We start from the raw sequence: 26,104 nt of genomic DNA, 5'->3' as shown, positions 1-26,104 counted from the left end.
TCGTGGGGACATTGGGGACACTGTGAGGAAACCGTGGGGACATTGGGGACATCAAGGTATTTTTGGGGGTTTTTTACCTCAGATTCAGCCAGAAGGTGCCCCAGGGCAGGATTGGGAATTAATTTTGGGGTAAATTTTGGAGTTTTTGGCGTTTTTTACCTCAGGTTCAGACAGAAAATTGACCAGGGCAGGATTGGGAATTAATTTTGGGATAAATTTTGAAGTTTTTGGGGTTTTTTACCTCAGATTGAGACGGAAAGTTGATCAGGGCAGAATTTGGGATAATTTTGGGATAAATTTTGGAGTTTTTTACCTCAGATTGACACAGAAAGTTGACCAGGGCAGGACTGGGGATTAATTTTGGGATAAATTTTGGAGTTTCTGGTTTTTTTTTACCTCAGGTTCAGACGGAAAATTGACCAGGGCAGGATCCTGGATAATTTTGGGGTAAATTTTGGAGTTTTTGGGTTTTTTTTACCTCAGGTTCAGACGGAAAGTTGACCAGGGCAGGATTTGGGATAATTTTGGGATAAATTTTGAAGTTTTTGGGGTTTTTTACCTCAGGTTCAGACGGAAAGTTGACCAGGGCAGGATTGGGAATTAATTTTGGGGTAAATTTTGACATTTTTGGGTTTTTTACCTCAGGTTGAGACGGAAAGTTGACCAGGGCAGGATTGGGAATTAATTTTGGGATAAATTTTGAAGTTTTTGGGAGTTTTTAACCTCAGGTTGAGACGGAAGGGCAGGATTTGGGAATTAATTTTGGGATAAATTTTGAAGTTTTTGGGGTTTTTTACCTCAGGTTCAGACGGAAAGTTGACCAGGGCAGGATTTGGGATAATTTTGGGATAAATTTTGAAGTTTTTGGGGTTTTTTACCTCAGGTTGAGACGGAAAGTTGACCAGGGCAGGATCCTGACCCTGTGGCCCATCATGGACATCTTGTGCAGGGTCGGCTGCCGGTTGAAGATGACGATGTCCCCGTCACACATGTGACGCTCCACCTGTCCCCAAAAAAAAAAAAAACCCCAAAAATCAAGGAGGGGACACCCCAAAAACGGGGCACACCCCAAAAAAAAGAGCACACCCCAAAATTGGATTTTTTTCCCCCCCCAAAAAAAAACGGTGTCAGAGGGAGGGAAATGAGGGTTTGGGGGTTGAATTCAATTCCTGGTGAAGGCCAAAATTGAGGATTGAGCCCCGAATTTGCAGAGATTTGATGGCAAAATTATGGATGGAATGGAAAATCTAAAATTGGGAACCCCAAAATCAGGGATTGAGCCCCAAATCCAGAGCTCTGAACCCCAAAATTAACAAATCACCACCTGCAGCTTTGGGACCCACAGGCACTTTTTGGTGTCCCCACTGTGATTTTGGGGTCCCTGGCTGGGTTTTGGAGTTTTTGGGGTCCCTGACTGGGTTTCTGGGATCCCTGTCTGGGTTTTTGGGGTTTCTGGGGTCCCTGGCTGGGATTTGGGGTTTGTGGGATCCCTGTCTGGGTTTTGGGGTTTCTGGGGTCCCTGTCTGTGTTTCTGGGGTCCCTGGCTGGGTTTCTGGGATCCCTGGCTGGGTTTCTGGGATCCCTGGCTGGGTTTTGGGGTTTCTGGGGTCCCTGGCTGGGTTGTGGGGTCCCTGGCTGGGTTTCTGGGGTCCCTGGCTGGGTTTTGGGGTTCCTGGCTGGGTTTCTGGGGTCCCTGGCTGGGTTGTGGGGTTTCTGGGGTCCCTGGCTGGGTTTTGGGGTCCCTGGGGCGCTCACCTTGTATCCAATCTGCAGGTGGAGGTCGCTGGGTTTGGGGTGGAAGCGCAGGTCGATCCTGTCCCCGTTGTCCCTGATGATGTATTTGGCCCCCGGGTATTGACTGTTCCCCCTGCGCACCAGCTCCTGCAGCCTGGGGGGAATTTTGGGGTGAATTTTGGGGATTTTGGGGGTCAGGGAATGAGCTCACAGCTCTCAGAGACACCCTGAGAAAAAGCAGGGGGGTTTAAAAGGGGTTTGGGGTTGTTTTGGGTTATTGGGATCAGCACAAAAACCGAATGAAGCTTCTCCATATCCCTCATGAATGGCCCCAAATGACCCCAAAACCACCCAAAATCTTCCTTTGAATGCTCCCAAATCATCCCAAAACTGCCCCAGGGCTGTCCTAAAATCCCCCAAACCTCCCCTAAATCACCCCAAACTCCCCCTAAATCCACTACAAATCCTATAAATTCCCTATAAATCCTCTCTAAACCCCAAAAATCCTCTATAAACCCTCTACAAACCCTATGAAATCCCCTATAAACCCCCACAAATCCCCTCTAAACGTCACAAATCCCCCACAAATCCCTTCTAAATCCCAATAAACCCCCATGAATCCCCTCTAAATCCCAATAAACCCCCATAAATCCCCCCCAAACGCCACCTGTCGATGTTGAAGGGGGTGACAATCTCAGCAAAGGCCACAATGGCAGCGACGGATCAGGGAACTCCCACCCCAAACCCCCCCTAAATCCCCTCTAAACCCCACAAATCCCCTATAAACCCCCACAAATCCCCTGTAACTCCCCATAAATCCCCCATAAACCCCCACAAAACCCCAATAAATCCCCCCCAAACGCCACCTGTCGATGTTGAAGGGGGTGACAATCTCAGCAAAGGTCACGTTGGCAGTGACGGATCAGGGAACTCCCACCCCAAACCCCCCCTAAATCCCCTTTAAACCCCACAAATCCCCCATAAACCCCCACAAATCCCCCCTAAACCCCACCTGTCGATGTTGAAGGGGGTGACAATCTCAGCAAAGGTCATGTTGGCAGCGATGGATCGGGGCACTCCCACCTGGTCGATGGCCAGGTTGGGGTCGGGGGTGATGACGGTGCGGGCGCTGAAATCCACGCGTTTGCCCATCAGGTTGCCCCGGACTCGCCCCTCCTTCCCCTTCAGCCGCTGCTTCAGGGACTTCAGGGGGCGCCCCGACTTCTGCATGGCCTGGGGGAGTGAGAAAATGGGGGGTCAGAGGGGGGTTGGTACCCCAAAAACACCCCAAAAATCCGGGATGCGCTGAGGGGTCACAAATTGATCGTCTCGGGAATGTTCTCAGCTCCTGTTGTGATTCTGGGGGGGTTTGGAGGAGCAAAACAAATTTGGGGGATCCCCCAAATTCTGCATGGCCTGGGGGAGTGAGAAAATGGGGGGTCAGAGGGGGGTTGGTACCCCCAAAACACCCCAAAAATCCGGGGGCACACAAATTGATTCTCTCTGGAATGTTCTCAGCTCGTGCTGTGATTTTGGGGGGTTCAGGGAGGGGTTTTGAAAAGTAAAACACATTTGAGGGATCCCCTAAATTTTGTACGGTTTGGGAAGGGGGAAAACGGGGGATCAGGGGGGTTTGATAGCCCAAAAAACACCCCAAAAATCCGGGGTGCACTGGGGGACACAAACGGATCCTCCCAGGAATGTCCCTGGTTCTTGTTGTGACCCCCTAAAACCCCTCTGTGACCCCCAAAATCCCTCTGTGACCCGCCAAAACCCCTCTGTGACCCCCCAAATCCCTTTGTGACCCCTCTGTGACCCCAATCTCACCCTGACCAGGCTGGGCAACTTGGGTGTCCACGTGGAACTGCAGCAGCTTCACATCCTCGGTGATGACGTGGAGCCACCACCTGCCTGTCCCTCACCTTGCTGTGACCCCCAAAACCCCTCTGTGACCCCCAAAATCCCTCTGTGACCCCTCTGTAACCCCCAAAACCCCTCTGGGACCCCTCTGGGACCCCAATCTCACCCTGACCAGACTGGGCAACTTGGGTGTCCACCATGGTGGCCACGTGGAACTGCAGCAGTTTCACGTCCTCGGTGATGACGTGGAGCCACCACCTGCCTGTCCCTCAGCTTGTGTCACCCCAAAATCCCTCTGTGACCCCCAAAATCCCTCTGTGACCCCTCTGTGACCCCTCTCTCACCCTGACCAGGCTGGGCAACTCGGTGTCCACCATGGTGGCCACGTGGAACTGCAGCAGTTTTGTACCCTCAGCGATGACATCGGGCCACCACCTGCCTGTCCCTCACCTTGCTGTGACCCCCAAAATCCCTCTGTGACCCCTCTGGGACCCCCAAAACCCCTCTGTGACCCCTCTGTGACCCCAATCTCACCCTGACCAGGCTGGGCAACTTGGGTGTCCACCATGGTGGCCACGTGGAACTGCAGCAGTTTTGTACCCTCAGCAATGACGTGGAGCCACCACCTGCCTGTCCCTCAGCTTGTGTCACCCCAAAATCCCTCTGTGACCCCCAAAACACCTCTGTGACCCCTCTGTGACCCCTCTCTCACCCTGGGCAGGCCGGGCAACTCGTTGTCCACCATGGTGGCCACGTGGAACTGCAGCAGTTTTGTACCCTCGGCAATGACGTGGAGCCACCACCTGCCTGTCCCTCAGCTTGCTGTGACCCCCAAAATCCCTCTGTGACCCCTCTGTGACCCCCAAAATCCCTCTGGGACCCCTCTGGGACCCCAATCTCATCCTGACCAGGCTGGGCAACTTGGGTGTCCACCATGGTGGCCACGTGGAACTGCAGCAGTTTTGTACCCTCAGCGATGACATCGGGCCACCACCTGCCTGTCCCTCAGCTTGCTGTGACCCCCAAAATCCCTCTGTGAGCCCTCTGTGACCCCCAAAACCCCTCTGTGAGCCCTCTCTCACCCTGGGCAGGCCGGGCAACTCGTTGTCCACCATGGTGGCCACGTGGAACTGCAGCAGTTTTGTACCCTCGGCAATGACGTGGAGCCACCACCTGCCTGTCCCTCACCTTGTGTCACCCCAAAACCCCTCTGTGACCCCCAAAACACCTCTGTGACCCATCTGTGACCCCAATCTCACCCTGGGCAGGCCGGGCAACTCGTTGTCCACCATGGTGGCCACGTGGAACTGCAGCAGTTTCACGTCCTCGGCGATGACGTGCGCGGCCGCCCCGTTCTGCTCGTTCCGCCGCAGCTGATTGTTGATCTTAACGATGTCGGCCAATTTGTGGGTCAGGTCATCCTGGGGACACCCCAAAACAATTAGTGGGGTGAGCCTAAAGTTGATTAATGAGGGGGTTTGGTGGTTGTGGGCATAGCCCTGCATGACCACGGACAGGGGTGGGACAGGGCCACACAGACCCCGAGAGCACCAAAACACCACAATACCCCAGAAAATGAGTCCAAAACTCACAGAATCACCCCAAAAACCTCCAATATCACCCCAAACACCCCAAAACCTCGCAAAATGAACCCAAAACCCGACAAAAATGACCCCAAACCCCACCTGGTTCCGAGCTGAGCCCTGCATGACCACGGCGGGGCGCATGGACGGGGGGGGGGCACGGGCAGCACGGTGCCACAAACACCCCAAAACCACCCCAAAATCCCATAAAATGAACCCAAAATCTCACAAAATGAACCCAATTGACCCCAATATCACCCTAAACACCCCAAATCCCCACAGAATCAACCCAAAAATCCCCCAAAATGACCCCAAACCCCACCTGGTTCCGAGCTGAGCCCTGCATGACCACGGCTGGGTGCGCACATGGAGGGGCACGGGCAGCACGGTGCCACAAACACCCCAAAATCCCAAAAAAATGAACCCAAAACTCCACAGAATCACCCCAAAACCCCCCAAAATGACCCCAAATCCCCACACAGAATCACCCCCACACCCCACCTGGTTCTGAGCCGAGCCCTGCATGACCACGGCGGGGCGCACGGACAGGGGGGGCACGGGCAGCACAGTGCCACAAACACCCCAAAACCACCCCAAAATCCCATAAAATGACCCCAACACCTCACAAAACGAACCCAATTGACCCCAATATCACCCTAAGCACCACAGAACCCCCACAGAACCACCCCAAAAATCCCCCAAAATGACCCCAAATCCCCACAGAATCACCCCCAAACCCCACCTGGTTCCGAGCCGATCCCTGCATGACCACGGCGGGGCGCATGGACAGGGGCGGCACGGGCAGCACGGTGCCACAAACACCCCAAAATCCCCAAAAAATGACCCCAAATCCCCACAGAATCATCCCCAAAGCCCACCTGGTTCCGAGCCGATCCCTGCATGACCACGGCGGGGCGCACGGACAGGGGCGGCACGGGCAGCACGGTGCCACAAACACCCCAAAATCCCACAAAATCCCATAAAATGAACCCAAAACCTCACAAAATGACCCCAAACCCCACCTGGTTCCGGGCTGATCCCTGCATGACCACGGCGGGGCGCACGGACAGGGGCGGCACGGGCAGCACGGTGCACACCATCCACTCGGGCCGGGCGAATTTGGGGTCCATGCCCAGCACGAAGCATTCCTCGTCCGAGATGCGCTTGAAGATCTCGTGCACGCGCTCGGGGCTCAGCAGGATTTTCTTCTCCTGGGAATCCTCGTTCACGTGTTTCCACTCGGCGTAGAGCTCCAGCCCCGAGCGGCGGATGCGGGGCTGGTAACGGCCACAGCCACCGTGGCCCTGGAAAACGGGGAAAAATGGGGTTATTGGGGGGGAAATGGGGGGAGAAATGGGGGTATTGGGGGGGAAATGGGGGGAGAAATGGGGGAAAAATGGGATTATTGGGGGGGAAATGGGGTTATTGGGAGGAAAATGGGGGGAGAAATGGGGGGAGAAATGGGGGTATTGGGGGGAAAATGGGGGTATTTGGGGTTAAAAACAGGGGCTGGTGACGGCCACAGCTGCCATGGCCCTGGAAAACGGGAAAAATGGGATTATTGGGGGAGAAATGGGATTATTGGGGGGGAAATGGGATTATTGGGGGGGAAATGGGATTATTGGGGGGGAAATGGGATTATTGGGGGGGAAATGGGGGGAGAAATAGGGGTATTGGGGGGAAAATGGGGGAAGAAATGGGGTTACTGGGGGGGGAAATGGGGAATGAGCACTGAAAATGGGGGTCTTGGAGGAAAAATGGGGGTATTGGGAGGAAAAGCAGGAGCTGGTAACAGCCACAGCCCCCGTGGCCCTGGAAATAGGGAAAACAGGGGTAAAAAAAGGGTTAAAAAGATGGAAAAATGAGATTATTGAGGTGAAAAACAGGGGCTGGTAACGGCCACAGCCTCTGCAGCCCTAGACACGGGGGGAAAAATGGGGTGAAAAATGGGATTATTGGGGGGAAAAATGGGGAATGGGCAATAAAAATGGGGGGAATGCACCACAAAGAGGAATTTTGGGGCCACAAAGAGGAATTTTGGGGCCACAGAGAGGAATTTTGGGGCCACTGAGGAGTTTTTTGGGGTGCCCACCTTCTCCTTGGTGAGGTCCTCGTCGCCCTCGGGCTGCTCCACCCCGAATTTGTGATCCATCTCCTCGCCCCCCTCGCAGATGTTCTTGCCCTTGCACAGGTCGTACACGTGGGTCAGCCTCTTCTTGGGCTGCCCCTTGGACTTGCCCAGGATGTCCTTGATCTTGGGGTTGTTCTGCCCGAAAAAAACCCGCAGGTTTTGGGGTCAAAAAATGCAGTTTTGGGGTCGGAAAATGCAGTTTTGAGGTCTCACAAACCCCAACGTCTGTGTCCCCCAACTCTTGTTGTGTGGCCTCAGTTTTGTCACCTCCCCTTGGTTTGTCCCCCCACTTTGTCACCTTTCCTTGGTGTCCCAAATTCTGTCACCTCTTCCTGGTGTCCCCAACTTTGTCCCCTCTCGGTGGTGTCCCCGTTTGTCACCTTCCCTTGGTGTCCCCACCTTTGTCACATTTTGCTGATGTCCCCAAATTTTGTCACCTCCCCTTGATTTTTCCCTCCCACATTTCGTCACCTCTTCCTGACGTCCCCAATTTCGTCACCTCTGGGTGCCCCCCAACTTTGTCACCTCCCTTTAACCCCCAAAACGACCCCAACCCCCAAAATCCCCCAACACCCGCCCCCCCCCCCGAGGTGTCCCTGTTTCAGGGCGTGCCCCCCCCAGATTTTTGGGGTGTATTTTTGGGGTCCCCCCGGTGTTTTTTCGGGGTCTCACCGAGTCCACGAGCAGCTTGGAGCAGAAGAAGCAGACACAGCGCAGGATTTTCATGGTTTTCCCCAAAAAGCCCACGTGGAACACGGGCTTGGCCAGCTCGATGTGACCAAAGTGACCCGGGCACTCCGTCATGTTCCCTGGGGACACCCCCAAAAAATTCCGATGGGACACCCCAAAATTCCACTGGGACACCCCCATAAAATTCCATTGGGACACCCCAAAATTCCAGTTAGACACCCCCAAAAAATTCCGATGGGACACCCCAAAATTCCATTGGGACACCCCCATAAAATTCCAGTGGGACACCCCCATAAAATTCCATTGGGACACCCCAAAATTCCAGTTAGACACCCCCAAAAAATTCCAGTTAGACACCCCCATAAAATTCCATTGGGACACCCCAAAAAATTCCATTGGGACATCCACAAAATTCCAGTGGGACACCCCCAAAAAATTCCGTTGGGACACCCCCAAAAAATTCCATTGGGACATCCACAAAATTCCAGTGGGACACCCCCATAAAATTCCAGTGGGACACCCCCATAAAATTCCATTGGGACATCCACAAAATTCCAGTGGGACACCCCAAAAAATTCCATTGGGACACCCCAAAATTCCAGTGGGACACCCCCAAAAAATTCCGTTGGGACACCCCAAAATTCCAGTGGGACACCCCAAAATTCCAGTGGGACACCCCCAAAAAATTCCGTTGGGACACCCCCACAAAATTCCGTTGGGACACCCCACAAAATTCCGTTGGGACATCCCACAAATTCCACTGGGACACCCCCAAAAAATTCCATGGGGGACACCCCAAAAAATTCCATGGGGGGAGGGTGGGATAGAGGGGAACCCCCACAGTGTGGGGTGGAAGAGGAACAGCCCAAAAAAACGACCCAAAAAGAGACCCCAAAAAAAAAATCCAAAAAAATCCGGAGCACCTCGAAAACCAGGAAACCTCAAAAATAAGGAAAATCCCAAAAAAAAAAGGCAGAACTTTAAAAAAGGGACATCAAAATAAGAAAGGAAATCCCCTAAAATTTCTTTTTCTCAGGAAACAGCAGAAGGGAAATTTGGGCAGAGGGGAATAAGGGGAGGAAAAGGAACAGCCCTAAAAAAATGGGAGCGCCCCAAAAAATGGGAAATAACAAAAAAAAAAAAAAAAGTAAAATCCTAAAAAACGTGGACACCTCTCCCCAAAAAATGACCCCAAAATAAAAGAAAAAAACCTCCTAAAAAAACTTTTTCTCAAAAAACTCCACACACGAAAATAACACCTCAAAAATCAATAAATTCCCCCAGATATAAAGAAATTTTAGGGGGTTCAGGACCTCGTAAGGATTTGAGGGTTCAGAGCCCTTCTTGTAGGAATTTCGGGGTTCAGGACCCCCCTTGTGAGGGACTTTTGAACCTCAGGGATTCTCCATGAAAATTTGGGGGTTCAGGACCCTCCTCGTGAGGGAGTTTTGAGGTTCAGGGGGTCCCCGTGAAAATTTGGGGGTTCGGGACCCCCCCAAACTCACCAGCACAGGTCTGGCAGCGCCCCGTCCTCTCGATGACGCCCTGCCGGGGGTCCATGAGCCCCCCAAGTTTGGGGCGTCCCCCCTCGGTGGTTTCGGGGTATTTGATGCCCCCCTCGGTCACTGACATCCGTTTCTAGGGGGAAAACGGGGAAACTGAGGCACGTGGGGACCCCCAAATTCATCCACAAGCCTCCCCAAAAGTCCTAAATGGGTGAGGGGACCCCAAATCACCCCCCTAGGGTGACAACAAACGCCTCGATCACCCCAAAACTCCTCCTGGGCTCTCTGAAGAACTTCCAGGAATCCCAAAATCTCTCCAGGGCTTCCTGAGGGACTCCCAGGGATCCCAAAATTCGATCTGATCACCCTGAGCAACTCCCAGGGACCCCAAAACCCCTCCGGGACACCCCAAAGCTCTTCCAGAGCTCCCCTAAAAACCTCCAGGTACTCCAAATCTCCTTCACACCGACCTAAAGCTCTTCCAGGGCCTCCACAAAGAGCTCCAGAGATCCAAAACCCCTTCCAAGACACCCTGAAACTTTCCCAGGCGCCCCAAAACCTTTCCAAGGCATCTTAAAGTTTTTTTCCGAGACCGCCTGGGCACCCCCAGGGACCCCAAAACTTTTCCTGAGGCTCCCCGAGCCACTCCTAGAGACACCAAAACGCTGCCGGGGGATCCTCAGCCACTCTCGGACGCCCCAATGCTCCTCCAGAGGCTCCCTGGGCACCTCAACACCTTCCAGAACCTCGTTTGTGTCCCCGAACCCCCTGAGGACCCCTCAAATCCCCCTCCGAGCTCCCCCATCCAACCCCCCGGGCCGCTGGGGGTCGCTGTCCCCGCCCGCCCCCGCCCGGGGCCTCTCCGCTCCCCGCTCTCGTTGCCCCGGCGCCATTTCCCGCCGCCGTTCGCCCTCAGCCGCCGGCCCCGCTCCCGCCGCGGGCCCCGCGGTTCCGTCCGCGCCGCCCCGGCCCCGGTACCATCTCATCGGGGCTGAGGATCCCGAACTGGACTCGTTTGATGGTGCGCAGCGGGCAGGCGCTGTCGCCCGAGGGCGGCCCGCCGTGCATGGCGCCGGTGGGGCCGCGGCCTCGCGCCGCTCCGACTGCTCGGAATCGACCCCTTCACGGAGGGGTTGGGGAAGGGAGATTTTAAACCCCACCGGGGAACCGGCGCCTCACGGAGCTCCCGGCACGGAGCTCCCCCTTTTTCACTCCGGCCGCTCCGCGCTCAAGGCGCGACTGAGCACTATGAGGCACCGGCGCCGCCTTATATAGACTCGGCCCCCGCGCGCCGCCGGTGGGGGCGTGGCCGGAGCGCACCAAGCGCCTCACAGGAAAAAGGGGGGAGCGCGGGAAAGAAGCGGCGGGAAGGAAAGGGAGAGGCGAGTCCCGTTCCGGTCCGTGAGGCGAGCGAGGAGCGGGGAAGGGGGAGGGAAGCGGCGGCTGCTCCCTGAAGGCCTCGCGGGACGCGCTGCAGACGGACCCCCCCCCGCTTCCAGCACGGTGAGATCGGTTCATGAATAATTTATTTTAAAAGCACCGCCCCCCTGAGCCCGAGAGCCCAGAGCTCGGGAGGGGCGGAGGGAGGTTGAGGGAGTGACCTCAGACGCTGGCGGAGATTGACGGAGTTCGACGGAGATTTCCGAAGCACTGCCGGAAGTGGGCGGAGGTCGCCGAAGGTCCTCCGGAGGGTGACGGAAATTATCGAAGTTAAGCGGAGGTGCCCGAACGCTGACGGAAAGAGACGGAACTGGTCGAAGCACTGGCGGAAGTTCTCGAAAGATGCCGAACCATGAGCGGAAGATACCGGAAATTGCCGAATGTGCGACGAAAGATGCCGAAGCGAAAGCGGACGATGCCGGAAATGGGCGAAGCGCCGCTCCAGCCGCGGCCTGCGCAGCCCCGGCCTCGCCCGCCCGGCCCGGCCGCTCCCGGCGCTCCCGAGCCGGCTGTGGCCGCTGGGAAAGGCCGAGGCTTTGGGGCCTGTTCCGGAGGGGACGGAGGAATAGGGGGGAAGGGGCTGGGGGAGGCGCAATGGGAGTGTAGGAATATTTTAGGAGCGGGAAGGGGGAATTTGAGGAGGAGCTGGGTGCGCAGTTAAAGGCTTGAAGGTTATTGGCAGAGCAGGAGGGATGTGGGGTTATAATTGGGGTAAGAAATGGGTATTTAGAGAGGCAGGAGTGTTTGCGGGGCAATTACAGACAAGGAGGGGGGTTGAGGAGAACAGGGGTGTTTTGGGGAAGCAGTTGGGTTTGGGGAGACAACTGGAGCAGTAAAAGAGTGTTTAAGGAGAGCAGGAGAGTTTTGGAGGGGCAGGGAGGACTAAGGGAGCCATAACTGAGAAGAAAAATAGAATTTTCGTGTTTGGAGGAGTATTCAGGAGGAGCAGGAGGTCTTGGGGGCAATTATGAAAAGAAAGGGGGATTTGTAGGAAGGAAAGTGGTGTTTTGTGGAGAGCACGAGGAGTTGGGGGGAATTTTGGGGGCAGAGAAGGAGCAGGGGGGGATTTTGGGGGTCAGGAGTTGGGGGAGCATTGCCCTTGTCACCAGGGGTGTCCCTGCATGGGGTGTGACTGTCAAAGCGTGACATCACAGGGTGTGACTGTGGGTGTCACCGTGCAATGAGGTGAGCACGGCACGGTTACAGGTGACACGGCTGTGACACTTTGTGACACAGTCTAAGGTACAACCCAAAGGTACAACCCTACCCCACCTGGCACAGCCAGACACGCAACACCCCCCACACCACAGCCGGCACCACGGTGACAACGTGACACGAGGTGACACCGAGGCCACAGTGACAACTGAATCCCCCCCCCCCCACACACACACACACACACAGAGCAGGGTCTCTGCTACACCCGGCCGTGGCTGTTGTGGCCCTGGTGGTGTTGTCACCGCTTTGTCGCTGTTTTTGTGTCGTGTCCCTCGTTGTGTCCCCAGCTTTGTCCCGTTGTGTCACCATTTGTGACTTCTTGTGTCCCCAGTTTTGTGCAGCTTGTGTCACCGTGTCCCCGGTTTTGTCCCCATCTCTCTCTCGTTCTATCCCCACATTTGTCCCCAGTTCTGTCGCAGCTTTGTGTCACTTTGTCCCTCGTTTGTGTCCCACTCGTGTCCTTGGTTGTGTCCCCTGCTTGTGTCCTGCTGTGACCCCCAGTCCCCTAAACCGTGTCCCCGAGTTTTGTCCCCTCCACGTCCCCCTGACTGCCTGTGCCCCCCGCCTTTACCCCCTGTTTGTGTCCCACTGTCCCCACAAATGTCCCCTTGTGTGCACCCCCCAGTTGTGTCCCCAAGTTTTGCCTCCCAGTTGTGGCTGCCCCCATCGTGTCCCCCTGCTTTTACCCCGGTTGTGTCCCCACCATGTCCCCCCAGCTGTGCCCCCCACGTGTCCCCCTGTCCCCCCCTTGTGTCCCCCCACTTTTACCCCGATTGTGTCCCCCTCGTGTCCCCCCACTTTTACCCCGGTTGTGTCACCCCCTCCATGTCCCCCCCCCCGTGTCCCCCCAGTTTTGTCCACCCCACCTCGTGTCCCCCCCCCCCCCCGTGTCCCCCCGGTTTTGTTCCCCCCCCCGTGTCCCCCCCCCTCGTGTCGTCCCCCCTCGTGTCCCCCCGGTTGTGCCCCGCTCATGTCCCGCTGTCCCCTCCATGTCCCTCTGTCCCCCCCCGTTCCTCCTCCGCTCCCCTTTCGGGGTGTCCCCCCGCGTGTCCCCCCGCGTGTCCCCCCCGTGTCCCTGCGCCGTGGGGCGGGGGGGTCCCTCCCTCCCTCCCACCCGGGGCCCAACGCGCCGCCTCCATCTTGTGCCGCCGCCGCCGCCGCCGTCGCGACATCACCGGCCCCGGGACAGGCCCCGGTAACGACCCCCCCCACTACCCCGAGACCCCCGCAGAGCGCCGGGACCCCCCCCCCCTTCCCACCCCGGGACACCCCCCCCCACCACGACCCCGCCCCCACGGAGTCCCCGCGACCCCCGGCCCCGCGCCCTGCGCTGTCACCGCTCCGCGACCCCCGGCGCGACCCCCGCGTCCCACGGGGGTGATCAGGGCGGGGGGAACGCGACCCCCACCCCCCGCACTGCCCTGGGTCACGCCCACTCCCCTAAATACCCCCCCCGCCCCTTAACCCCCCCCAAAACCCCCCAAACACCCCCCGGACCCTCCCTAAACACCCTCACGGCACCCCCAAAGTGTCCCCCCGGGACCCCCAAAGTGCTCCGGGACGCCCCCAAAGTGGCGCGTCCCCAGCAACAACCCCCCCGCTCCCCCCCCCGGGACCCCAAAACATCCCTCCCCCACCCAGGACCCCACTCCGTCCCCCCCCAAATGACACCCGACACCCCCCCAGCCCCCCCCAAATGGCCACTGGGAGGGGGTGCTTGGACCCCGGCGGGGTGACGAGGGTGACGCGGGTTGGGGGGGGTGGGGGGGGTGCGGCTGCGTGTTTGTGCCGGGGTGGGGGGGTCTGAGGGGGTGTCCCCGTGCGGGTGTGAGCGTGACAGGTCGGTGCGCGGCTGTGTGGCTGCGTGTGCGGGTGTGTCGGGGCCGTGCGCGGGTGTTTCTGCTTGCGGGGGTTGTTTGTGCGTGTCCGGTTGTTCGTCTGTGAGTCCGTGTGTGCGTGTGTTGTCCGTGCGGGGCTGTGCATGTGCGGGGGTTTGTTGGCATGTTGTTGCGTGTCGTGTCCGTGTGCGGTTGTTTGTCGGGTTGTTTGTGTCAAGTCTCATGTCCAGTTGTTGATCCGTGTCCGGTTGTTTGTGTCAAGTCCCGTGTCCAGTTGTTGATCCGTGTCCGGTTGTTTGTGTCAAGCCCCGTGTCCAGTTGTTGATCCGTGTCCGGTTGTTTGTGTCAAGCCCCGTGTCCAGTTGTCCGTGTGTGGTTGTGTGTCCGTGTCAGGGTTGCGTGAGGGTTGTTCGTGTTCGGTTGTGCATCTGCGTGTCAGGTGCCCGTGTGTGGTTGTGCATCCGTGTGGGAGTTATTGGAGGGTTGTTTGTGTGAAGTTGTGAGTGTCGTGTGTCCCTGTGCGGTTGTGCCTCTCCCGGTCAAGTGTCCCTGTGTGATTCTGCATCCGTGTGGGAGTTCTGTGGGGGTTGTTTGTGTGCGATTGTGCATCCGCGTGTGCTTGTGGGTGTTGCGTGCTCATGTCCGGTTGTGTGTCACGTCCCCGTGCGATTGTTCCTCTGCCTGTCAAGCATCCATCTGCAGTTGTGCGTCCGTGTGAGGGTTGTTTGTGTTCGGTTGTGCATCCACGTGTGCTTCTGAGTGTCGCGTGTCCCTGTGCAGTTGTGCCTCTGCCTGTCAAGCATCCACGTGCGGGTGTCGATCCGTGTGAGGGTTGTTCGTGTGCGGTTGTGCCTCTGCGTGTGAAGTGTCTGCGTATGGCTGTGGGCAGTCACGTCCGTGTGCGGTTGTGTCCCATCCTCGTGAAGTTGTGCGCCCTTGTGAGGGTTGTGTGAGGGTTGTTCACGCATGGGCGGTTGTTTCTCTGCCTGTCAAGTGTCCCTGTGCGGTTGTGCCGTGTCCGTGTGCGGTTGTGCTGTGTCCGTGTGAGGGTTGTTTGTGGGTTCTTCGTGTGGTTGTGCGCCCATGTGGGGATTTTGTGTGTGGATTGTTGCTCCGTGCATGTGACTGTGCTGTGCAGTCATTCATCTCCCTGTGGGGATGTGTCAGGTGTCCCTGCGCACCTGTGTGTCAGTGTGAGGGTTGTTTATGTGCGGTTGTGCCTCTGCGTGTGCTTGTGAGTGTTGTGTGTCTGTGTGCAGTTGTGCATTTCCCTGAGGAGGCGTGTCAGTTGTCTCTGTGCGGTTGTACATACATGTTCAGTTGTGTGTCACATCTCTGTGTGGTTGTACATCCGTGTTCGGTTGTGTGTCACCTCCCAGTGTGGTTGTACATCCATGTTTGGTTGTGTGTCACATCCGTGTTCAGTTGTGTGTGGTTGTGGGGCTGTGATTGCTGTACCCGTGTGCAGCTGTGTGTCTGTGTCTGGGTGTGTCAGGTCCAGGTGTGGCCGTGCTACTCCGTGTCCGGTTGTACCTCACGCCTGTGCCTGGCGTGTCACACCTGTGCATGTGCAGCTGTGTGTGTCACACCTGTGCGCATACAGGTGTTGTGAGCATGTCACACCTGTGTTTATGCATGTGCAGGTGGGTGTGTCACCTGTGTCTTTGTGTGTGTCACACCTGTACTTTTGTGTGTCACACCTGTGCACGTGCAAGTGTGTGTGTTTCACACGTGTGTGTGTGTCACAGGTGTGTGTGTGTGTGTGTGCAGGTGTCTGTGTCACCTGTGTGTGTCCTGTCCCCCCCCCGCCGGTGACACTTCTGTGCCCCCCCCATTCTCCCCTTAGCCCCGCCTATATTTTTGACCACGCCCCTTTCTGACCACGCCCCTCTGTTCCCGCCCCCGCAGCCTCCGCCTGCTCCTTTAACACCGCCCGCGGCAGGACGGGGCCCCGTGACGTCACTCCCAGCCCAGCCAATGAGCATCCAGGTGAGACCATGACGTCAGCGGCGCGCGCACTCCCATTACCAGCGGTTGGGCGTGGTCTCGGGGGGGTGGGCGTGGCCTGGCGCTCGCTGCCCCCTGATTGGCCGCAGGTGAAAGGTGTGTCCGGATGGGGGGGAAGGGGTGGGGTCATGGGGGCGGGGGGGGTTGTTTCCATGGCAACAGTTGGGCGACACTCCTCCCCTCCCCCACCGGGTGACGTCACGGACGGGACACCGCTGTCAGGCGGCTCCGGGGGTACCTGAGGGGGGGGTATGGGGTGGGGGGAGGGGTGGGTGTACCCCCCTCTCCCCCCCGAGGTTGTTCCGGGTGATGGGGAGGGTTTGGGGGCATCCCCGGGGGGGGAGGGGGTGCACGGAGGATTGGGGGAGGGGTCTCTTTGCTTTTGCCCCTCCCCCCACCCCCCAAAATCCCCGTGGGGTTCCGGTTGTAGCGGCTGCGTCAGGTTGTCCCCGACCCCCCCCACCGGGTGCTCCTCCCGCCTGTGTCACCTCCCCCCCAACTGTCCCCACCCCTCTGTGTGTGACACACCCCCCCAAACGTCACACTGCCCCTGACCCCTCCCCCGTGTCGTCACAGGTGTCCCCTCATGGTGACGTCATGCCACCCTCACCCCCCCCAGTGACGTCACACCCATCCTCTCACGGTGGCGATGACACCACACCAACCCTGAACCCCCACCCTTCCATGAAATCACTCTCCCACCTGATGACATCACCCAACCCCTCCAGATGACGTCACATGCTTTGCTATGACAGTGATGTCACGCTGGAGAATTCCCCCCCCCCCGCCACTTTGTCACCCGCATCCGGGTGTTGTGACCCCCCCCAAATCCGCCTGTTGTGACCCCTCCAGTGACCCTGGGTACCCCCAAATCCGCCTGTTGTGACCCCTCCAGTGACCCTGGGTACCCCCAAATTCGGGTGTTGTGACCCCTCTCTCAATGTCCCCACCCTGTCCAGGAGGCCTGGCCGGCTGTGACCCCTCCCCGAGGACCCCCGGCGCAGCAACACCCAGTCCATGAGGGCCCCGCGCACAGGTGGGGCACTGGGGGATACTGGGAGGTACTGGGGGGGGATAGTGGAGGGGCACTGAGGGATACTGGGGCGTACTGGAATGTACTGGGAGGTACTGGGAGGGCAGGGTCAGGCTGGGGTTGATACCCTGGAAGGGCTGGGGGCAGCCCTGGGACTTGGGGATGATGCTGTGGGGTCCAAATGTGGGTCTGGCCATGGGTCAGGATCCATCCCTGGGTCCCCCCGAGATTTCCCGGTGGTTCTGCCTCTGTTCCCCCCGATTTACCGATGGTTCTGGCCCTGCTCCCCCCGCGGTTCCCGGTGGTTTTGCCCCTTTTCCCCCCCCGCGGTTCCCGGTGGTTTTGCCCCTGCTCCCCCCGCGGTTCCTCCCCGATGGTTCGGTCCCCGTTCTCCCGCGCTCGCGGCGCCGCCGCCATTTTGAGCCGCCTCAGGCCGGGGAGGCCGCGACACAAAATGGCTGCGTGGGACCGGGGGCACAGCGACCCCCGGACAGGGGACAGGGGGACCCAAAACCCCGGAGTGACCCCGGGGACAGGAGACAGGGGACCCTAAAACCCCAGAGTGACCCCCGGACAGGGGACAGGAGGACCCAAAACCCCGGAGTGATCCCCAGGACAGGAGGGCCCAAAACCCCACAGTGACCCCTGGGACAAGGGGGCCCCAAAACTCCACAGTAACCCCAAAACCCCAGAGTGACGCCCCAGGAACCTGAACACAAAGTGAACTCGGGGACAGAGGGACCCCTGGTCACAACCCCACAGCTCCAGAAAATTCCAGGACCCTCAACCCCACAGAACCGAGGGGCTCTGACCCACAGAACTGGGGAACCTGCACCCAGAGAAGGGACACCAGTGACCCCAAATAGGGGAGCCAGGAGTCTGAGTGACCACAAATATAGATGCAGGTGTCTAAGTGACCCCAAAGAGTGGACCCAGGTGACCCCAAATAAGGGACCCAGGTGTCTTTATGACCCCAAATAGCTGATCCAGGTGACCCCAAATAGTGACCAGGGCTCTGGATGACCCCAAATACAGGACTCAGGTGTCTGGGTGACACCAAGTATGGGACCCAGGTGACCCCAAATATGGGACCCGGAGGTCTGGGTGACCCCAAATCATGGCCCCACCCACCCAGGTGACACCAAGAGAGGATTGAACCGTGCAGGTGCCCCCAGAAAGGGAGCCCAGGTGTCCATCCCGCCCCACGGCAAGGACTCAGGTGACCCCAAATCGTGACCCCCACCCACCCAGGTGACCCCAAGCCCACGGTCCCCCCCCTCAGGTGGCCGGCGCGGGGATGGCTCCGGTCGTGGAGGTGTCGGACGCCGGGCACTGCCGGGCGCTGCTGCTGGAGCTGAACGAGCAGCGCCTGCGGGGACAATTCTGCGACGTCACCATCATCGCCGAGGACACCAAATTCCGCGCCCATAAAAACGTCCTGGCCGCCTCCAGCCCCTTCTTCAAGCGAGCGCTGGCCCAGGAGCCCACCTGCCCCTCACCTGCCCAGGTGTTGGAGCTGCCGGACGTCCAGGCCGGCGTCTTCTCCGACGTCCTCAACTTCATCTACAACTCTCGCCTGGCCGTGCCGTCGCCGGCGGCCGCGCGGGCGCTGGGAGCCGTGGGCCGGCGCCTCGGCATCCCCTCGCTGCAGGGGCTGGAGGCCGGGCCCCCTCCGCGGGACATGAACGGCACCTGGACCCCCCCCGCACCGGCGGGGCCGGCGGGGGATCCCCGCGCTCCCGCGGCGGCCCCCGTGGACCTGACGTGCCCGGCGCGGCCCGGCGAGACGGCCACGGCGAGCGGCGAGACGGCGCCGACGGGCGGGGACACGGTGACGGCGTCGCCCTCGCCGGCCTCGCCGTCGTCGCCGTCGTCGGCCTCGCTGCGCTGCGGGCTGTGCGGCCGCGGCTTCAGCTCGGCGGCCGCGCTGGGTTTCCACGCCAAGCTGCACCGCGGGCGCCGCGGGCTGTGCTGCCGGCACTGCGGCAAGAGCTTCATCCACGTCAAGCGCCTGCAGACGCACGAGGTCGGCTGTCGCGACGGGGACGGCGACGGGGACGGCGCCGCCGGCGCGGTCGCCACCAGCGCGGTCACCACCAGCGTGGTCACCACCACCACGGCGGCGGCGGCGGCGGCGGCGGCGGCCACGGCGGCGCCGAAAGCGGCCAAGAAGGCGCTGCTGCTGCGTCACCGCGCGCTGGAGCCGGGCGCGGAGCAGGAGCCACTGGTCAAGGTGGTGGACGGGCAGGTGCTGTACCTGTGCGGCGTGTGCCAGCGCTCCTACATGACTCTGTCCAGCCTGAAGCGCCACGCCAACGTCCACTCGTGGCGCCGCAAGTACCCGTGCCGCTACTGCGACAAAGTCTTCGCGCTGGCCGAGTACCGCACCAAGCACGAGGTGTGGCACACGGGCGAGCGCCGCTACCAGTGCATCTTCTGCTGGGACACCTTCGTCACCTACTACAACCTCAAGACGCACCAAAAAGCCTTCCACGGCATCAGCCCGGGGCTCATCGCCTCCGAGAAGACGCCCAACGGCGGTTACCGGCCCAAGCTCAACGCGCTCAAGCTCTACCGCCTGCTGCCCATGCGGGCGCACAAGCGGCCCTACAAAACCTACAGCCAGGGCGCGGTGCCCGACGGGGCCGTGCTGCCGCCGGCGACGCCGGGAGACGCCGCGGTGGCCGCCGCCTTCCCCCCGGCGCCGCGGCCGGAGCCCGCCTCGGTCATCGCCTACGGCCGCGCCGCGCCCTCGGTCATCGTTCGCGGCGGCGGCAGCAGCGGCGCCGCCTCGGTCATCACCTACAACGGCCGTGCCGGCGAGGAGCCGCCGGGGCTGCCCGAGGGGCCGGCGGCAGCGCCGGTGACGCCGGCGGTGCCCATCAAGAAGCAGGTGCTGCGCGATTACATCGAGGCGCAGCGCGCCGCGGCCGCCGCCGCCACCGAGGCCACCGCGGCGGCCACCACCCCCCAAAACCCCTCCGGAGGCGGCGGCGGCGGCGGCGGCGGCGGCAACGCCGGCGGCGGCACCGGCAGCGGCCGCACCATGACCTACGTGGCCAAACCGGCGTACGCGGGCTCGGCGGCGGGCGAGGGGCTGTGCCAGATCACCGTGCGCATCGGCGAGGAGGCCATCGTCAAACGCCGCATCTCCGGCACCGACCTGCGCGGCGACGGCGCCGAGCCGCGCCGCGGGGACAACGACAACGACAGCGACGCCGAGGACCGGCTCTGGCGGCCGTACTACTCCTACAAGGCCAAAAGGAAGGCGGGCGGTGGCACCGCCGCTCCCGGCGCGGCCACCGGCGCCAAAAAACCGCGCTGGCGGCGCAAGCTGCGCTCGCTGCGGTGGGCGCCGGGTGACAACGACGGCGGTGACAACGACAACGACGGCGGCGACGGGGACGCGCAGCAGCGCCGCGGGGACGCGCCGCGCCGCCGGGAGCGGCACCACCCGTGCCGGGTGTGCGGGAAGAGCTTCCCGGCGCTGCGCAAGCTGCGCAAGCACCAGCGGGGACACGAGGCCGCCGCGGGGACGCCGCCGCCGCCGCCGCCGCCGCCGGGGATGGCACCGGCGCCTCCGGGCCGAGTGGGGCGGCGGCCGTCGCTGCGCTTCACCTGCCCCACCTGCGCCAAGGTGTGCAAGACGGCGGCCGCGCTCAGCCGCCACGCCCAGCGGCACCGGCGGCGCTCGCCGGGGTCACCGCCGGGGTCACCGCCGGGGTCACCGCCGGGGTCACCGGAGGCGTCACCGGGGTCACCGGAGGGGTCGGCACAGGGGTCACCGGCGCCGCCCACGGTCATCGCCTACACCCCGCCGGCCGCGGGCAGGGAGGAGCCCCCGGTGGATAAAGGGGGGGTCCCGCCGTCCCCCGGTGTCACCGGAGGGGGTGACAACACCGGGGGTGACACCGATGGCGGGGCTGGTGACACCACCGGGGGCTTCCCGGTGCAGGAGCAGCCGCTGGCGCTGCTGTGCCGGGCTGGGGGAGGGGACCCCGAGCCTGGGGACGGCGCTGGGGGTGGGGGGACACCAAGGGGGGGTCCCCGTGTCCCCCCGCCCCCCCCCGCCTTCCCCTTGTCCTTTGGGCCCCGCTTGGTGGCCGCCTACTCCTTCCCTTTCCCCCTCCCCCTCGCCCTCGTCCTCCCCGACCCCGAGCGCGGATTCCTGGCGGGGGGGGGAGGGGCAGGGGGTTCGGGGGGGGCTCCTCCCCCTGCTCCCCTCCCCCCCAGCGCGGCCCCCCCCAGTTTTGGGTTCCCTGGAGGGGGAGGGGAGCGGCCGAGGAAAGCGGAGGGGGGCACCTGAGGGGTGGGGGAGGGGCGAGGGGGGGGCCCCAAAGGTGAGGGGGGGGGGGTCCCTGCCCCATATTGGGGGGGACTGGAGGAGCTGTGGGGTCCCACAGAGATTTCGGGACCCCATAGAGAAGGGAGGGTCCCATAGTAAGGGGGGGGTCCTGTAGAAGTTTATGGACCCCAGAGAAGTTTGGGGGGATCCCATAAAGTTTGGGGGTCCCATAAAGTTTGGGGGTCCCATAAGAGGTCGGGGATCCCCATAAGAGTTTGGGAGGCCCCATAAATTTTGGGAAGGGGGGTCCAACAGAGTTTTATGGACCCCATTGAAATGATGGGGGGAGCCCCAGAGATATTTGAGGTCCCCAAAAATTTATGTGGGGGGCTCCCATTAGAAATGGGGGCCCCCATAGAATTTTGAGGTGGGGCACCGGTGATGGGAGGACCCCCAGAAGTTTTGGGGAGGGGGGGGGTGGGGCACAGGGACCAGTATGAGACTGGGAGGGGCACTGGGGATACTGGGAGGTGGGGGGGGCTTCCAGTCACCCCAAACTGGGGGGGGAGGGGAAAGGTTTGAGCCCCACCCCCATGAGCACAGGGACCCCCCCCCCCAAAATAGCGAAGGACCCCCCCCCAATACAGGGCAACCCCCCCAAACAGCCCCTCCCCCACTCCAGAGACCCCTCCCCCCAATATTCGGGGGCCGCCCCTCCCCCCCCGCAGCGTTTTGCACCCCTAAAGGGGCCCCTCCCCCACTACAGGGACCCCTCCCCCACCCCAGAGTGGGGGCCCCCCCCCACTATCCCGGGGCCCCCCCCCCAAAATCCCAAATCCTCACCCCCTCCCCCCTTCGGCACCTTATCGGCATCGCAGCGACATTCCAGCACCCCCACCCCGGGGGGGAGGGGCGAGGGGGGGCGAGTGTGCAACGGGGAGGGGCCGGGGGCTGCTGTGAGTGTGCAATGGGGGACCCTCGAGCAGCTGTGGGTGTGCAAAGGGGTCCCTGTGCAATCCTGGGTGTGCAATGGGGGATCCTCGAGCAGTGGGGAGGGTCCTGGAGCGGTTGTGAGTGTGCAAATGGGGGGGTCCTCGTGCAATCGTGAGTGTGCAAAGGGGTCCCTGTGCAATCCCGAGTGTGCAAATGGGGATCCTCGAGCAGCTGTGGGTGTGCAAATGGGGGTCCCCGTGCATTTCTGAGCGTGCAAATGCGTCCCTGTGCAATTCTGAGCGTGCAAAGGATTCTTCTGGAGCAGTTGTGAGTGTGCAAAGGGGTCCCCGTGCAGTTGTGAGTGTGCAAGTGCGGGTCTGTGTGCAATGGTGAGTGTGCAAGGGGTGTGTTTGTGCAAAGAGGACTCTCCTTGTGCGGCCGTGAGTGTTCAAAGAGGCCCCAGTGCAATGGGGAGGGTCCTTGAGCGGTTGTGAGCGTGCAAGAAACTGTCCCTGTGCAGTCGTGGGCGTGCAAAGGGGTCCTCGTGCAATCCTGAGTGTGCAATGGGAGATCCTTGAGCAGTTTTGGGTGTGCAAAGGGGTCCTTGTGCACAGGGGAGGGTCCTCGTGCAGTTCTGGGTGTGCAAATGGATCCCAGTGCGATTCTGAGTGTGCAAAAGACTCCTCTTGTGCAATCCTGAGTGCACAAGGAGCTCCTCGTGCAATTGTGAACGTGTAAATGGATCCCCGTGCAATTCTGAGTGTGTAAATGGATCCCCGTGCAATTCTGGGTGTGTAAATGGATCCCCGTGCAATTCTGGGCCTGCAGAGGATTCCCCTCGTGCAATTCTGAGTGTGCAAATGGATCCCCGTGCAGTTCTGGGTGTGCAGAGGATTCCCCTCGTGCAATTCTGGGTGTGCAAATGGATCCCCGTGCAGTTCTGGGTGTGCAGAGGATTCCCCTCGTGCAATTCTGGGTGTGCAAATGGATCCCAGTGCAGTTCTGGGTGTGTAAAGGATCCCCCTCGTGCAGTTCTGGGTGTGCAAGGGGCTCTCCCGTGTCCCTGTGTGAGTGTGCAAGGCACTGGGGACGGTCCCTGTGCAGACCCCTCCCCCTTGCACGCCCCCCTGACCCCCCTCCCCACACACACCTGCTCACACTCACACTCAGCCCCACACCTGCCAGGTGTGCGGGGGCGGGGCTTGCACGGGGGGGAGGGGCCTTGCACCAGGGTGGGAGCTTTGTCCCCGTGCAAGGATTGTCCTCGTGTAAGGATTGTCCTCGTGCAAGGATTGTCCTCGTGCAAGGATTGTCCCTGTGCAAGGATTGTCCCCGTGTAAGGATTGTCCCTGTGCAAGGATTGTCCCCGTGTAAGGATTGTCCCTGTGCAAGGATCCTCGTGCAAACCCCACACTCCAGAGAGCAAATCCTGGTCCAAAGCCCTGTCCTTGCACGAGGATTTTCTTGGTTCAAGGCCCCATTGTCGTGCAGAGCCCGTGTGTGAGCGAGCAAATCCTGGTGCAAGGATCATCCTCGTGCAAGGATTATCCTGGTGCAAGGATTGTCTTTGTTCCAGGCCCGTCCTCGTGTAAGGCTGACCCTCGTGTAAACCCCAGACTCCCACGAGCAAATCCTGGTCCAAAACCTTGTCCTCGTGCAAGGATCCTCGTGCAAGGGCCTCGTGCAAGGGATGTTCCCCGTGCAAGGATCGTCCTGGTTCAAGGTCCCGTCCTTGTGCAAATCCCATGTGTGAGCGAGCAAATCCTCGTGCAAGGATCGTCCTCGTGCAAGGATTATCCTGGTGCAAGGATTGTCTTTGTTCAAGGATTGTCCTCGTGCAAATCCCACACTCCAGAGAGCGAATCCTCGTGCAAAACCCTGTCCTTGCACGAGGATTTTCTTGGTTCAAGGCCCCATTGTCGTGCAGAGCCCGTGTGTGAGCGAGCAAATCCTCGTGCAAGAATTGTCTTTGTTCCAGGCCCGTCCTCGTGCAAATCCCACACTCCCACGAGCAAATCCTGGTCCCAAAACCTTGTCCTCGTGCAAGGATCCTCGTGCAAGGGCCTCGTGCAAGGGATGTTCCCCGTGCAAGGATCGGCTTCATTCCAGGCCCCAATCCTCGTGCAAAACCCACGTGTGAGCGAGCAAATCCTCGTGCAAGGATCATCCTCGTGCAAATCCCACGCTCCAGAGAGCAAATCCTCGTGCAAGGATCATCCTCGTGCAAATCCCACACTCCAGGGAGCAAATCCTGGTGCAAGGATCATCCTCGTGCAAGGACCCTTGTGCAAGGATCATCCTCGTGCAAATCCCACACTCCCATGAGCAAATCCTTGTGCAAGGATCATCCTGGTGCAAGGGATTCTCCTCGTGCAAATCCCACACTCCCATGAGCAAATCCTTGTGCAAGGATCATCCTCGTGCAAGGATCCTGGTGCAAGGATCATCCTCGTGCAAACCCCACACTCCAGAGGAATTCTCTGGAATTTCCTCGTGCCTCGTGCAAGGCCTGTCCCGGTTCCAGGCCCCGTCCTCGTGCAAGCCCCGCGCTCCAGGCAGAGAATTCTCTGGAATTTCCTCGTGCAAAAACCTCGTCCTCGTGCAAGGCCCCTCCCCCCTCCCCCTCCCCCTCCCCCCCCCCGCGGCCCCTCCCCCCTTTTGCACTTTCGTGGCCGCGTTCGCTACTGACTGACCCCCCCCGCCCCTCCCCCACACCCCCCCGCGCCACCCCTCCCCCCCCCTCCATCAATGTCCCCTCCCCCAGTGTCCCCTCCCCCTCCCCCCCCCCATCCCCGACCGCACTTTAGGGGGAAAAAAAACCGAAACAAACAAAACAAACAAACAAAAAAAGGCAAAAAATGAACGAAAATGGGGAAAAGTGGCAAAAAAATAAAATGGGGGGGGGAGAGGAGGGGAGGGGGGACCTTGGGGACAGCGGGGGAGGGGCGGGGGTGGCCCCAAAATGGGGACCCCCGTTGGGGGTGGCCTCGGTGGTGACGTCACTGGGTGGGGGTGGCCCCCCCCCAAAAAAAAAGGGTGGCCCCAAAAAAGGGGTGGCCCTGTCCCCAAGGGGGTGTCCCCAAGGGGGTGTCCCCAAGGGGGTGGCCCTGTCCCCCTGGCCTGGGATGTCCCCACCGAGGTGTCCCCATGGATGTCCCCACCCCTCCCCCCCCGGGATGTCCCCACCCCTCCCCCCGCGTGTCCCCTCCGGGGTGGCCCCCTCGGGGGAGGGTCCCTGTGGGGGAGGGGTCCCCGCGGGGGTGGCGGGGGGTCCCCGGGGTGTCCCCGCGGGGGGGGGTGGCGGCGGTGACAAATGTCCACTATTTATCTGCATCAGTGAGTGTTAGAGACGCCAATAAACACCGTAGAGCTGAGCTGGCCTTGGGGACATCGGGGACGTTGGGGACATCGGGGACATTGGGGACATCGGGGACATTGGGGACATCGGGGGATTGGGGACATTTGGACATTGGGGACATCGAGGACATTTGGGACATCGAGGACATTTGGGGACAGAGGGGACATCGGGGACATTTGGACATTTGGGACATCGAGGACATTTCGGGACTGAGGGGACATCGGGGACATTGGGGACATTTGGACATTGGGGACATCGGGGACAGAGGGGACATTGGGGGGATTGGGGCATGGGGACACATTGGGGACATCGGGGACATTGGGGACACTGGGGACACATTTGGGACATTGGGGGCAATGGGGACATCGGGAATTTGGGGACATTTGGGGACATGGGGACACATCAAGGACACATTGGAGGACATTAGGGGGACATGAGGACCATGGGGGACACAGAGACGTGTGGGGACATTGGGGACATCGGGGTGTTGGG

At 60.3% G+C, this 26,104-nt stretch overlaps 3 protein-coding genes across 4 annotated transcripts in view; 2 read left to right on the top strand and 1 right to left on the bottom strand.

Annotated features, from left to right (window-relative positions):
• The window catches only part of EFNB3 (ephrin B3), a 6,254-nt gene extending 5,591 nt beyond the window's left edge, over nucleotides 1-663 (top strand). The window contains 1 exon segment of the mRNA XM_088155236.1: nucleotides 646-663. Within this exon segment, the coding sequence (XP_088011362.1) occupies nucleotides 646-663 (18 nt within the window).
• A 107-nt stretch (nucleotides 664-770) lies between these two features.
• LOC148220520 (DNA-directed RNA polymerase II subunit RPB1-like) lies at nucleotides 771-10,731 on the bottom strand. The gene is made up of 9 exons (XM_088155243.1): nucleotides 10,482-10,731; nucleotides 9,504-9,636; nucleotides 7,981-8,117; nucleotides 7,270-7,443; nucleotides 6,200-6,481; nucleotides 4,854-5,015; nucleotides 2,747-2,967; nucleotides 1,756-1,888; nucleotides 771-1,003 (listed from the first exon to the last, which is right to left on the bottom strand). Exons 1-9 carry the CDS (start codon nucleotides 10,569-10,571, stop codon nucleotides 875-877), a joined length of 1,461 nt encoding a protein of 486 aa, XP_088011369.1. The 5' UTR covers nucleotides 10,572-10,731; the 3' UTR covers nucleotides 771-874.
• A 2,460-nt stretch (nucleotides 10,732-13,191) lies between these two features.
• ZBTB4 (zinc finger and BTB domain containing 4) lies at nucleotides 13,192-22,998 on the top strand. 2 transcript variants are annotated; one of them, XM_088155274.1, is made up of 4 exons: nucleotides 13,192-13,353; nucleotides 15,905-15,985; nucleotides 16,963-17,039; nucleotides 18,319-22,998. In XM_088155274.1, the coding sequence occupies exon 4, from the start codon at nucleotides 18,334-18,336 to the stop codon at nucleotides 21,340-21,342; it is 3,009 nt and encodes a 1,002-aa protein (XP_088011400.1). In that variant the 5' UTR covers nucleotides 13,192-13,353; nucleotides 15,905-15,985; nucleotides 16,963-17,039; nucleotides 18,319-18,333; the 3' UTR covers nucleotides 21,343-22,998. The 2 variants fall into 2 exon arrangements, with proteins under 2 accessions (XP_088011400.1, XP_088011401.1); XM_088155275.1 differs by lacking the exon at nucleotides 13,192-13,353 and having other exon boundaries at nucleotides 15,970-16,099.
• Nucleotides 22,999-26,104: the final 3,106 nt, after the last annotated feature.

Source organism: Sturnus vulgaris, chromosome 36 (genome assembly GCF_052056855.1).
Source record: "Sturnus vulgaris isolate bStuVul1 chromosome 36, bStuVul1.hap1, whole genome shotgun sequence".
Lineage (NCBI taxonomy): Eukaryota > Metazoa > Chordata > Aves > Passeriformes > Sturnidae > Sturnus > Sturnus vulgaris.
This window is presented reverse-complemented; position numbering and strand designations above follow the sequence as displayed.